General features: G+C 40.7%; 2 protein-coding genes across 9 annotated transcripts in view; both read right to left on the reverse strand.

The window, feature by feature from the left end:
- F11 (coagulation factor XI) overlaps positions 1–5450 on the reverse strand; it is a 29562-nt gene extending 24112 nt beyond the window's left edge. For 3 of the 7 annotated variants that reach the window (XM_023514883.1, XM_023514884.1, XM_023514879.1), the window contains exons 1-4: positions 5153–5449; positions 4043–4098; positions 1532–1694; positions 199–305 (exon numbers count right to left, since the gene is read on the reverse strand). In XM_023514883.1, coding sequence (XP_023370651.1) covers positions 199–305; positions 1532–1694; positions 4043–4097 — 325 coding nt within the window. In that variant the 5' untranslated portion in view covers position 4098; positions 5153–5449. Of the gene's footprint in view, positions 1–198; positions 306–1531; positions 1695–4042; positions 4099–5152 lie in introns of all 7 variants that reach the window. The other 4 variants (XM_023514881.1, XM_023514880.1, XM_023514882.1 and 1 more) reach the window with 4 other exon arrangements.
- Positions 5451–12008: 6558 nt separating this feature from the next.
- Positions 12009–13952, reverse strand: part of KLKB1 (kallikrein B1) — a 28556-nt gene continuing 26612 nt past the window's right edge. For both annotated transcript variants that reach the window (XM_012806988.2, XM_023514897.1), the window contains 2 exons: positions 13093–13232; positions 12009–12416 (listed from right to left, as the gene is read on the reverse strand). In XM_012806988.2, the coding sequence (XP_012662442.1) occupies positions 12240–12416; positions 13093–13232 (317 nt within the window). In that variant the 3' untranslated portion in view covers positions 12009–12239. The remainder of the gene's footprint in view (positions 12417–13092; positions 13233–13952) is intronic.

Here is a 13952-nt window from a genome sequence, read left to right on the forward strand (position 1 = left end):
TGTGTGTGGGGGATGGACGCGTGTGTGGGGATGGACGCGTGTGTATGCTCGTTTTCACTCTATACCAAAAGAACTTTGTTAGGGAGATGATTTGCATATAGCAGTGTTTTATTTTGTAGCCACAAAAAGCATATTTGATGCAACTCTCTGTGCACATCACAACAACTAGTACTTATTAATGCTGACAAGACGACTTACCACTTATTTGGTGTGAGCATTGCTTGAAAGAATACCCAGAAATTGCTCCTGTCCTATTCACCCGTGGCAGTTTTTCTGTAACACTATCTTTCAGGATACAAGTAAACCTGTTTTTTTTTTTTAAGAAAATAACATTATTGGGTAGAAATCTATGTTTTAAAATAGTGAGTCTTAAAAACCAGTGCAGAAAGAGAAAAATAAAGAGACAAACCATCTCCTGCCAAAACAATTGTTTTCTTCCCAAGATTGTGAGTTTGTTTTTCTTTTCAACATCCCTACAGTTTCAAAAGACCACGATACTCCTTCCCAACAGGAAATAAACACAAGTGGGCAAACTGTGACCTATTGTTAAAAAACAGTAAAAAATATGCCTGTTATTGTACAGCCCAGTGATTTCCAACTGGTGTGCTGCGAGAGGACCTTAGGAGTGCCACAAAAAGTTTTAAAGATCATTAAACTATTTTTGAAAGATGTTCAAAGCACAGTAAGTATATTCTTTTTTTTTATTCTCTTTTTTTGATTAATGTAATTTAAGTGTGCTAAGGAAATTTAACTATAGGTTCAAGTGTGCCATGAGATAAAAAAGGTGGAAAAACCCTGATATAGCCCATGAGCTAGGAATGATGTTTTTATTTTAAAATGGTTACATTTTAAATGATGATATAAGCACTTATGTAATATCCTTAATTTTGCCTGGGGACATATGAAACTATAGTTCATTTAAATTAGGAATTCCTGTTAATTTTCTGCTCTCTTGTGTGTAGGACAATGCATGTCAAAGTATTGAGGGGGGTGAAGTGTCAGAACATTTTAAAATTACTTCAAATGTCTAAACATATTGACATATATAGGTAGGAAAAGTAAAAATCACAGGGTCTTGGTGGTAGCAGGTCATGGTTGAACTATTTTTTTTTTTTATTATCTTTATGAATGTTTCATTTTTTCCTAATAAAATAGTTGAGGGATTTTCCCATTTAAATCATATCAAACATCAATGATAACTGATAAAAAACTAAAAAGCAAAATGGTTAAGATGCATAAAAGTACAGAAAAAGAGAGAAAATGTACCATTAATATTGAAACTACAAGAGAGGATAGAAAATCCGCCCCAAGAGGCGTATTTATTCCCTCTTAGTCTGCCTAAAAATTGTACTATTGTTTCCTGTAGTATTTAATTTTTCATTTGGAGGATAATTTATTTTCTAATTTATTTCTAATTTATTTTCTAATTGTCACTTTTCTAATTGTCAACTTTGCAAAATGGGAGACGGGAATGCATTAATAGTTATCCTCCAATAAAATCTGTTTTGTCTGTAGACATGTATACATTTACCACTCAGCAGGATCTTCAGATGACGACTCAGCCATAAACGTGAAAAGCAGGCATCTTGGGTGGTGGGTGCAGACGACTTGGCAGTACTTGGCACTTGGGGTAGAAACTGTAGTGATGTCTCCTCCTTCAAAGTAGGTGTCTCTCAGCAGTTCAGTCAGACATTCTATGATACGAGACATGGCATAGGTTATGTTGGTTTTAGTGGGCACAAATCTAATTAGGTGATCATCTCATAAAAGCGAAGCAAGTAGGTCTACTTAATAGGATATATGCCTGACTTTGCAAATCTAGGCAGTCATTGCTTTTATCTTAGTTTATTGGATGAACAATCTTAAATGGAAAAGACAATCATAAAACAGTCCATTGGCTTCAGGGGAATTGTGCTGACAAGTGATTTTCGTGGAGACAAGGAGTGTTTTGTGGGTAACTGAATCATTATTTAGCTCTTTATTAGCAAGATCTGCTCTTTGGGATCCCATACAGGTGTCTAAAATGGGCCTTCTGGCCCTCTCCTTCCTAACTGCTTCTCTGTGTCCAGACTCAGGGCTCATATGAAACGAAGGCTCCAGAGTGATCATTTGGGGTGTGATGACATCCTCCCCCAAGCTTGCTGTTGCTTCCAAACAACCTGTATAGCTACCTCCCACTCATGAAGAGCCTAATGTCACTTCAAAACTTTCCCATCCACCACGGAAACCCTCCCTTTGGGGCAAAGCAGTTGTACTATATTAAAATATTACTCAGTCTGGGCATGGTGGCTGACACCTGTAATCCCAGTGTTCTGGGAGGCCAAGGCAGGTAGATTGCTTGAGCTCAAGAGTTCAAGACCAGCCTGAGTAAGAGCAAGACCTTGTCTCTACTAAAAAAATATAAAAACTAGTCAGACAGAGTGGTACACACCCGTAGTCCCAGCTACTCAGGAGGCTGAGGCAGGAGGATCACTTGAGCCCAAGAGTTTGAGGTTGCTGTGAGCTATGATGCCATAGCACTCTACCCAGGGCAACATAGTGAGACTCTGTCTCAAAAAAGAAAAAAAAATTACTTTTAAGAATGTTATTTGGCAAATCAAACAGATTTTCTATATTTAATATGTGTGCTATTTTCTTAGAACATACTACATATCCCTAAAAATTGTATTGTTTAATTTTACATGGCACATTCATATTTAAAATGTAAATATAGCTTCTAGTGCCAGTAAAGACTGGTTAATCTGCTTGTCTTTGTGAAGTAGTGAAGTGCTTTTTGTATGTTGACATTGTATCCAGATGTCTTGCTAATTTTATGTATTGGCTGAAGTAATTTTTGTACTGGTTATTTTGAATTGTTCTAAGTACACAATCATATCACCTGTGAACAAAGCGAATTTCTTTCCTTCTAATCTTTTACCTTTTCTTTCTGTTTCTTTTCCTCACTATGTTGCCTGTGACCTCTGGTACAATATTTAATGGAAATAATTGTGGGTATTCTTGGTATTAAAGTTTTCAATAGTTTACTAGTATGTATCAGGTTTTTTAAAAGAATTTTAGATTGGATCATTTGTTTGTTTGTTTGTTTAAAATATGCTTTAAGAGATGAAGAAAATTCCCCTCTACTTCCAATTTACTAAGAATTTGTATCATCAATAGAACTTTATAAATTGTTATTCTGTGTATATCGATTTTCTAAAATGATTTTTACTTTTTATTGTGATAATATATAGCATACCATGCATCATTCCAACTATTTTTAATTTACCTTCTGTGCAACCATCAACACCATCCATCTCCAGATCGATGAACTGTACAGTTTAATACATTGAGTGGAATTTGTTTTGTTTTTAAATCTCTACTGAGATTTATCATTTCTCACATATGCCAGAAAAAAAGAATTTGCTGTGATTAAAATGCCATCAATAGTAGTAGAAATTAAATGTAATATATATGTTATTTTTGTTTCAAAAAAGGCTTAAGTTTTTATTTTAAATAAAGAATAACCTAATAGCTAAATAATACTTGCACTGCCTAGCCTACTGAATACTGGTTAAGTATTTAGAAACAACTTTAGTAGTGGAGAATTAACAACAGCACTTAAATTATTGGATTGCATAAAGTAAGTATGAATATTTACACAAAAATTGCCAGTGTGTGTATATGTGTTGCATTGAATTGACTCCTTTATGGAAAAACTGACAATTAATGAGGCAAACTGAGCTATCTGATTTTTAATATTGCTGCTTCATATCATTTCAATGAGTTATACAGACAGAAGATGCAGATACGGACATAGACACAGATTCCTGCCATTAGAGCAATTCCTTCGCCTCAGTTTCCTTCCCTGCTTTGAAAACCACCGGGGCCTTGAGCAGAACATAAATAAAACCATTTTACTCTTCTCCCTAGAGTGGATGGCATGGGATTCCCCTTGATGTGTGGTGTGGGTTTCCTCTCTGAGCCTATGGCCCCTTATTTTCCAATGTACGGGTCAGGAAACCAAGCTCTTCCCTGTCCACACTTAAGATGAAGCTCAACTTACCACCAGAAACCGAGGCAAATAAAAGGAAAGGTACCATTTGATATAATAAAATCATCCTGCAAAGAAAAAAAAAAATGTGCATGTTTATAGAAAATAAAATGTTTACTCACATCGAGATTTGCAAGAAGCAGGGAGGGAATTAATAATGTTCCCAGAGCTCCCAAAATAACTTTGAATTTTCTCTTTCCCAAATCCTGGGATATTCCTTGGTGCAGCTGTGTGTACAGTGTTCAGCACTTCCATGGTTTCACGGAAGGAGCTCTCTCCCTTCCCTCCTCCTCCCCTCCCACTGCACATCATGTTTGTTTTTTTTTTTTTAAGACAGAGTCTCATAGTATCACACTGGGTAGAGTGCATGGGCATCATCATAGCTCACAGCAACCTCAAACTCTCAGGCTTGAGCAATCCTCTTGCCTCAGCCTCCTAAGTAGCTGGGACTATAGGCACCTACCACTACACCTGGCTATTTTTTCTATTTTTAGTAGAGATGGGGGTCTCACTCTTGCTCAGGCTGGTCTTGAACTCCCGAACTAAAGCAATCCACTCTCCTTGGCCTTCCAGAGTGCTGGAAGGACAGGCGTGAGCCACTGCACCCAGCCCCCCCGATGGTGATAGGCTCCTTCTCTGCCCCACCATCTGGCCACTCTGCCCGCCCGGTTTTCCATCTGTGTTTCCTTTGCCAAGTTATTACTTTTCTTTCTGTTGTTGAGGTCTTTCTTGCTATATCCACATCTATCAAGGAGCTTGGAATGATTTTCTACTTAAGAGATTTTCTGTTTTTAAAAATCTTCTGCCATCTATCAATGGATTGTCTCAATCACTTCCAAGTACACTTAGTCCCTGTGATCAGACTGTGAAACGCCAACCTGTCCTCGAGACAATCAAGACCTCTGATTTTGAACATCTTCTTAATTTAAAAATAATTCTTCTTTCATTCTGCATCTCCTCTCAAACTGGTTATGGACATTAAATATCACTAAACTTTTAAAGCAGACCATTTAGTAATCAATCATTTTCTATAGTAAAATCTTTTTAAATAGCCATGGTAGAAAACAGCATTTCAAGGTATAGTTACTTCCTAGAAATGCTAAGTATTTTTTGAAGCCATACCTGGACACACCTTGTTTATTTGCTGCAGTTCTTAATAAGGATGTTTCTCGTCTTCTAAAATGATCTTCATCTTCCTCTGAGCAGGCTTGTGTAGGTAATGCTCACTTAACTTTAATATTGACTTTCCCTGTTTCCAGCGTTGTGTAACGTTGTGTCTTTGTAAAACATTATCTGTGAAAGACCTTAAAATCTCTGCCTATCAGAAATGCATCTGAAAGTTGCTTGCTTTTTCAACACATTGGCCTTATTTTTTTCTTTTTATTACATATTCAAACAAGCGGCGCACACAGGGATAGCTGGAGAACTTGAATTTGCCCGTGTGCTTTAGCAGTCAGGCAATATACCTGCTGGCCAAAAGCCATGCTTAACCACACTCTGGAACATGGTTTGGTTAACGCAGCTGTTAACCATTAATTTCAGACTAACTTGAACCCCAGAGTCTCTAAAAGGAAAACACAGGAAGTGCGATGGACTCGAGTTGAAGCATAATAAAATCATCCTGCAAAGAAAAAAAAGTGCATGCTTATAGAATATAAAATATAAATTTATATACTTAGAAGCCTTTAGTTCTGGGGTTGCGGGATAGGAAGAAGCAGAGTGTGGACCCGGGCTCTGTGGGGTCGGTTTTCCTTTATATAATGTCACCTCCTCATGGCCCTCTGCTGGTGTGAGTGATTCTAAGGAACCAAGTTTTTTTATTCTGTTTGTGAACGCTGAAAGTCTAAATGTATTTGTGAAACAGAAAAATACAGAATTTTTATTTTTTAATTTTATTTTGAACTTGGAACACGAAGGCATAAATGGAGAGCTATGAAGTAACATGACAGGCAATAAAAAAATGCTGATTCCCAAAACGATAATTATCTTTGTCTTGGAGGAGCCTTCTAGTGGTAGGACTTGTAGTTTAGAGATGAAGGATTTGGAGGGGGGGTTTTCACGTACTTATATTTCTGCTAAGAACCTTCCCATTGACCTTGAAGAGGATTTAACAGGCTATAAAAGGCATGATAATCCAGGTTCTCTGCTACCCAGACCTCAATTAGTTTAATAGTTGTGTAACTTGAGCAGAAACTAATCTGCACCCTGTAGCCAGTAGCCTGCAGGTCCTGGGCCAAGTTACTGCTTCTTTCTGGGCCTCAGATTCCTCATTTGTGACATCAGGCACTAATCAGCTCCAAGGATGTCTCTGCAGTCCTCTGAAAACTGACAAGAAAAGGACTTTGAATATGTCTGATTGAATTGCCTTTCAGAGAAAGACAATTTTTTTTTTTTTTTTTTTTGCAGTTTTTAGCTGGGGCTGGGTTTGAACCTGCCACCTCCAGCATACGGAGCTGGCGCCTACTCTTTGAGCCACAGGCACCACCCCTGAGAAAGACAATTTTTGATGATTCAGAGAAGGTTCCCAGTTTCCCCAGAAAAACCAGATGAGACCTTGTGTCTACAGATGGAATCATGAGTTTAAAACATATTTGAAAGACCAGGGTAGAAATAAAATGCCCAGTATGTCCCTGTTAGAGATAGTGTGTACAAAGGAAGCACCGTACTTTGTTCAGGGATGTGTGCTCTTGTGAGTGTGATCTTTGGAACCTAGCAAATGTCACAGTTTTACTCCGAGCATTTTCAGTATTTGGGGACATTGAGAGGCCGTCCCCTTTCCTACCTCAGTAATGTTGCTTTGGACTTTACCTGAATACTTTCTGAAGCTGTAGGACATTCAGTCCCTGGTGGCCAAATCCCTAAGTGAAAAGATGACCCAAGATGAGGAACACTGGACAGTCCTTTCCAAAATTCCTACAGAAAGGGAAATATTAGGATGAAAGAGAGAACTTACTGAAGAAGGGAATGAGGGACTCGTTAGTAAAGTCCAGACTCTGGACTGGACTCTGCCCCGACTGGAGGTGAATTTGTGTGAAGAGAAAAGTCAGCATTTTGAGCAGAGCTGTAAGGGGATTTGCACTGAGGTCTTTAGGTAAATTGCCAAAGAATTACGGTGATGTTCTCTGTGGAAGGTAGACATTCACATAATTTTACTGGTTTATTGTGACCTACCTCGGTGTACAGAGTCCTTAGTGCTGTCTTGAGTTTCGCATTTGGAGTTAACTACATTCCAGTTGCACAAAAGCATATATTTTGCAATATATGTATTGCATTGCCTTTTTTTTAAATTAAATCATAGTTGTGTACATTAAAATGCAGTCATGGGGTATAGTGTGCTGGTTTTATATATAATTTGAAATATTTTCATCAAACTAGTTAACATAGCCTTCATGGCATCCTCTTAGTTATTGTGTTAAGACATTTATATTCTACATTTAGAAAGATTCACATGTACCCTTGTAAGATGAACCATAGGTGTGGTCCCACCAATCACCCTCCCCCTATCCATCCTCCCCTCTCCCCTCTCTTCCCCTCCCTCTCCTCTTTCCCCATATTCTTGAGCTATAACTTATTGCATTGCCTTTCAGGAGGCTCAAACATAGAATGGCAAATTCATACCAAGAAAGATTTTCATAAAAAACAGATATGTGAGATTACAAAAGGCCCTTACATTCCAGTATCGTTTTCTCCATGAAACTCCATCTCATTTCTTAAGCCCCAATAAAAGAAAGACAATTATAACTCTTCAACCCTATCAAGAGAAAGATGCTAAGTGAGAGAATTGCTCCCTTAGAAAGCCAAATACTATTTTCCAAAACTTGACTCAACCAGTGAAATCCTTTAAGTCCTGGAAAAAGTATCAGGATTCCAAAATATTTTTGTCTATTCAAATAAAATAATAAGAGTCTTAACTCACTGAGACCAAACCAATATTTCTTTCAAATTAACCAAAGGTAATACCTGAAAATTCTTTTCAATGAGTGCATTGCAGTTTAAAATTCTGATAGTACTTTTATCTTAAAGTTGTATTTTCCAGAGAAATGAGAGGGTTTTGAACATTTGAAACCTGAAGAACATCAGGAAATTACAAAGCAAAATCTCTGCAAGAATCTGGAATTTAGTTCACAGAGCACAAAGTGGAAGCCAGAGTAAAGATCATTGGGCATATTGGGACCTAAAGCCACCTGTTTGGGACAGGGAAGCACACAAAGGCATCTGTGGCTAAGACCCCCATCAATCATGGCCATCATCAACAAAAACTCTTAGAGCTCCTCCCTCTTACCAAGACCCCCTTTGAAAAAAGTCATAACATAAACCACAAAAAAAGAGCAAACAATTCCATCTATGTCTGGGCAAGAAACATCAGTAGAAACCTTCTCTGAAGAAGACAAATGGCTAAGAAAATATGAAAAAATGCTCATCACCCCTAATCATCAGAGATATGCAAATCAAAACTACCTTGAGATATCAATTAACCCCAGTGAGAATAGCCCACATCACAAAGTCCCAAAGTTGGCTCAGTTCTATAGCTCAGCAGCTAGGGTGCCAGCCACATACACCGGGGCTGACAGGTTCAAACCTGGTCCGGGCCAGCCAAACAATAACAACTACAAAAAAAAAATAGCCAGGTGTTGTGACAGGTGCCTGTAGTCCCAGCTACTTGTGAGGCTGAGGCAAGGAATTGCTTAAGCCCCAAAGTTTGAGGTTGCTGTGAGCTGTGATGCCACAGCACTCTACCAAGGGCAACATAGTGAGACTCTGTCTCAAAAAACAAAACAAAATAAGTCCCAAAGTTGCAGATGCTGGAGAGAGGGGAACACTTTTACACTGTTGGTGGGACTACAAACTAATACAACCTCTTTGGAAAGAAGTATCGAGAATCCTCAAAGAACTCAAATTAGACCTCCCATTGGATCCTGCAGTCCCACTACTAGGCATCTACCCAGAAAAAAAAAATCATTTTATCACAAGGACATTTGCATTAGAATGTTTATCTCAGCTCAATTTATAATCACAAAGATGTGGAAACAACCTAAATGCCCACCAACCCAGGAATGGATTAACAAGCTGTGGCATATGTATACCATGGAATACTATTCAGCCATAAAAAGATGGAGACTTTATATCTTTTGTATTAACCTGGATGGAGTTGAAACATGTTCTTCTTAGTAAAATATCTCAGTAATGGAGATGTTAGAATCCAATGTACTCAACTCTGATAGGAAGCAGTAGACAATCTAATACAGACCCACATAAGAGAAAAACTCATTTCAATTCAAGGTAGGGGGCAGAGGAATGATGGAGGGGGGAAATGGGAGGTCGGAGGGGGATTGGTGAGCTCCTACCTAATGGGCACAATGTGAGGGTATATGGCACACCTCCTGGGAAGTGAGCTGTGAGACACAGTTATAACAGGGACTCTAACGGACAAGTGCAAACATTGTAACCTCATTCTTTGTATGCTCAAAATAAGCTGGAACAATAAAAAGATGTAAATTGATTCAAGTTTTCAATCAAAAACTACAAAGGACACAACAAAAAAGAATGAAATCATTCATTTGCAGCCGTATGAATGGAACTGGAGGTCATTGTGTTATCAATCGTATGTGGGAACAAAAAAAAGAGGATTTCATGGAGATCAAGAGTAAAATGCTGGTTACAGAGGCTGGAAAGGATAGTGGGGAGGAGGATGAAAAGAGGTCGGTTAGTGGGAATGAACATGTAGTTAGACAGAAGGAATACCTTTGACCGAAGAGTAGGGAGACTATAGTTAATGGCAGTGTATTTTTCAGAATAGAAAAGGCCAGGCACAGTGGCTCACACCTGAAACCCCAGCTCCGGGGATGCCCAGGCGGGAGGCTCCCTTGATCTCAGAGATGGAGACCAGCCTGAGTAAGAGCAGAACCCTGTCTTTATAAAAATGGAAAAACTAGCTAGGCGTTGTGGCAGGCACCTGAAGTCCCAGCTACTCGGGAGGCTGAGGCAAGAGGATTGCTTGAGCCCAAGAGTTTGAGGTTGCTGTGAGCTATGATGCCATGGCTCTCAACCACAGGGTGACCAGACTGTCTCAAAACCAAAAATAGCTAGAAGATTCAAAATGTCCCCAACACATAGAATGAGAAATACTTGGATAATGGATACTCTTGTCTAAATCCTGACTTGATCATCACACATGCTATGCAGCTAACAAAATTTCACATGTATCCCATAAGGATGTGCAAATGTTATCAAAAAATCATAAACAGAAGAAGGGTGCAGCTTGCCATGTCCTGGCTAGGGTTTCTATTTTTAGTAGAGACTGAGGTCTCGTTCTTTCGTAGTTAGGTTAGTCTCCAACTCCTGAGCTCAAACAATCCTCCTGCCTCGGCATCCCAGAGAGCTAGGATTCTAGGCATGAGCCACGGAGCCTGGTAGACAGTGATTTCTGAAACACATTTTTTTAAAGCTTCTTTTTCAATAAACAATAACCGTAAGTTTTAAGTTTACATCAGAGGGCTCCCACACTGCGTGAGGAATGAGACAAACGCTAAGCCTCGGATCCAGATGGCCGGGTGTCCCACAGGCACACAGTAATCACAGGTCAGGAGCGGACACGGTTCCCAGGGGTGGCACTGCCACCAGCCCGTCTTGGATGGAACTGCCAAAGAAGCCCGCTCCTCCCCCGGCTCTCCCCGAGGTTAAAATCATTCTAACATCTCACTTGTTTAGTCCCACGAGGCTCTGTCTGAAGGGCCCTGCTCGTGAACAAAGGGCAAGCAATCAGGATTCCAGCCAGTCCGGCTGCTCTCAGATTGGTGACTTTAAATTGATACGTTAGGAAAGGTCCACAGTTCAAACTCTCCTCACTGTTTTGCTCAAACTAGATCGTTCTCTGCCCACCAGAGGCCAAAGGTTGCCGCTGCAATCACCTCAAAGTCCTGCTCAGACACCCTGGGGAATGATCAACACTGAAACCCGAGATGAAACTTTCTCACTGCCGTTCATCACTGCGCTGCTCAAGTAACACCAATCCCACAGAGCAAAGACCGGGGTCTTTATTTCAAGGAAAAGTAAAAGCCGGACTGTGTTTTTAAAGTCACTTCACGGAATCTAACTATATTTTACAAAAGCTGCTTAGTTCTGAAGTCAATTTTTAACTCCTCAGTTTCCTACCATCTGGTCTGTTCGTAACCCAGACCTCCCGGCTCTTGTCCTGTGGACCCCTCAGGCTTTCACCCTCTCCCACACAGTGAGTCTTTGAGGATGGAAAGAAAACTCCATCTCTTTTAGAAAACTTCACTTTTCTATATTCTGCTTAGGTTGTGCAATATTGTGTAAATAAATGGCCCATTCTGGGTCAATGTTAACAAAACTGAACTGACTCAGGCGACCTGGTTTCTGTGTGGTGACCACAGACACGTAGGGAAGCTGCATTGCAAAAGGGCTTCTATCATTCATTCCAAGGCTGCATCCTACCCCCGTGAGTTTGTAAGCCTGAAAAGTATCTGTGGAATACTTTATACTTAACATACCTAATGATGCTTTTTGAATCACTCTTACGGCAGCCGACATCCTGACCTCCCCCAGGGTGAGTGCCCTTTGCAAACCAGATTCCTTGCCCGCCCTGCAGTGCAGTGAAGGGCAAACCCAGGAGGTGCGGGCAGAGCAGCGGCACCCTCTTGCTTCCCTGAAAGTAGGAGGCCGAAGCAAAGGTGCAGATAACCCATCTCTTTCTTATAACAGTGAGTGCCAACGTGTCCCCCTTCCTCTTGGCAGAGTGACAGATGCTTGCTCCCTCTTCCCCTCAAGAACAGCAGGTGGTGGGCCTTAGTGATCAGGCAGGTGACAGCTGGGGAAGAAGTGACATCCCGGAGACGGCTGAGCTCCAGAGGAAGCAGTAAGCCTAGAATGCCCCCCCCCCATGGTGCCAGAGTCCTCATCACTTCCTGCACGTCCTTCCTGCCAGAAGGAAGTTTCACAGCCTGAGGAAGACACTTGCTAACCGTTCTCTTTTGCCATTTTATTTCACAAGAACCATGGAGATCTTCGGGGGGATCTCTCAGGCTTAGCCCCCGTTCCCGGATGCTGGAGCGTGCCTCAGTGGACACGTCCTCCGCAGCCTTGTACGCACTTTTTTAACCCGTGACAGGATGTGAGGTGGACACCATTGTACACGTGCTGCAGACGTTTGAACACGGTGGTCAAAACAGAGCCACAGACCGGCTCCTCCTTACAGAGCGTCTCCACCGCTGCCCTGTGTTTTCTCTAAAATCCAGTCCACATACTCGGCAACTTTGGTGTAGACACCGGGTTGTTCCCTGCGGCCACAGCCTTCACCCCAGCTGGTAATGCCGACCAAATGCCATATTCCGCTGTGTTTACAGACCAGGGGACCGCCAGAATCTCCCTGTGTCACAGTGGAAAAATGAAAACGAAACCAAGTTATGACAGCTGCGGTTCAAATTCGAGACTGCCTGTGAGATTCTGTAGTCACACGGCATGAACACACACACAGAGACACACACACTTTCTTAAAGCGCTTCAGGTATCCCCTGGGCATCATGAGCTGTTGGGTGCAGTGGCAATCATTTAATTCAATTAGCTCCATATTCCTTTAATTCTGAGGTAAACCCAATGAAGAAATTTTAACATCATTAACCCATGCCACAGAAAGCTAAGGTTCTTACATTTTAGAACCATGATTGTTTGCACATTCGTCCCCCTTAAGGATATACACGTGTAGACTGCAATGTGTATGTCATAAATCATATAAATATAATATACAGTGTGGATTCACTTTGCTAAAGGTCACTTATAAAGTTATCAGAGGACTTTTCTCTGAAATTTTTAAAAGCTATAACAAAATAATGCTTTGGGGAAATATAAGTGGAATGTCTACAGCTGACTACCTCCCTGCACTGACCACCTTCTTAAGTTGACCTAATTCTCCTGGCCTGGACGTGCCCCACATGTGCGTCTCCTTGTGGTGACCACCTCTGAGTGTGGACCAGCTTGTTACAGGCCCCGGAGGGTTGCATTTGGGAAGCAGCCTAGTGTGTGTTTTTCTCAATCCAGTGCATTACCTTACAAGTGTCTTTCCCCCCTTCTTTATGGCCAGCACACAGCATCTGTTTGGTTATGTCATAATCTCTGTATCTTTTCTGGCATTCTTCATTTGTTACCAAAGGAATATTTGCCTTTTGTAGAGTATTTTGGATCTCACCTATGAAGGAACCAAGGTGGAACTTCAGCAGGAAGGCATACAAACATGCATGGCGACAAGTCTTAAGTTTTAAAGTTAATCAAAATAGTAAACTTTGCATAAGGGTCCTATCAGTGAATTAAAATAGCAAAGACTGGGCCAGATGTGGTGGCTCACACCCATAATCCTAGCACTCTGCAAGGTCAAAGTAGGTGGATTGCCTGAGCTCAGCCTGAGCCAGAGCAAGACCTCATCTCCAAAAATAACTCAACCTTGTTGTGGCAGGCACCTGTAATCCCATTTACTGGGGAGGCTGAGGCAAGAGAATCGCTTGGACCCAAGAGTTTGAGGTTGCTGTGAGCTGTGATGCCATGGTACTCTACCAGGGGCAACAAAGTGAGACTGTGTCTCAAAAAAAAGAAAGAAAGAAAAAGGCAAAGATTGAGAATGCAGAGTTAGAGAGAGAGAGAGAGAGCATATACACTAGAGCGGCTGGTATTGTCCTCTTACCTCTTCTATGTCAGGACAACCCAGCACCAGGGCTAACCAGAGACCTTGCTTTCATATTTTCTTGCCATCCTCTCATCTCAGAAATCCTTTTTTATATTTATTACCTATATTCCAAAGCCTGGAAGTTCTTACCTTTCATTCCTTTTGTTTTACATATTCAAGATTATAATTTATAAAAATAACATTTCTGGAAAAAAAAAAATCAAAGCTTGGGCAACCAAAGAGGATTTT

Source organism: Otolemur garnettii, unplaced genomic scaffold, assembly GCF_000181295.1.
Source record: "Otolemur garnettii isolate 467f Iridium unplaced genomic scaffold, OtoGar3 scaffold00061, whole genome shotgun sequence".
NCBI lineage: Eukaryota > Metazoa > Chordata > Mammalia > Primates > Galagidae > Otolemur > Otolemur garnettii.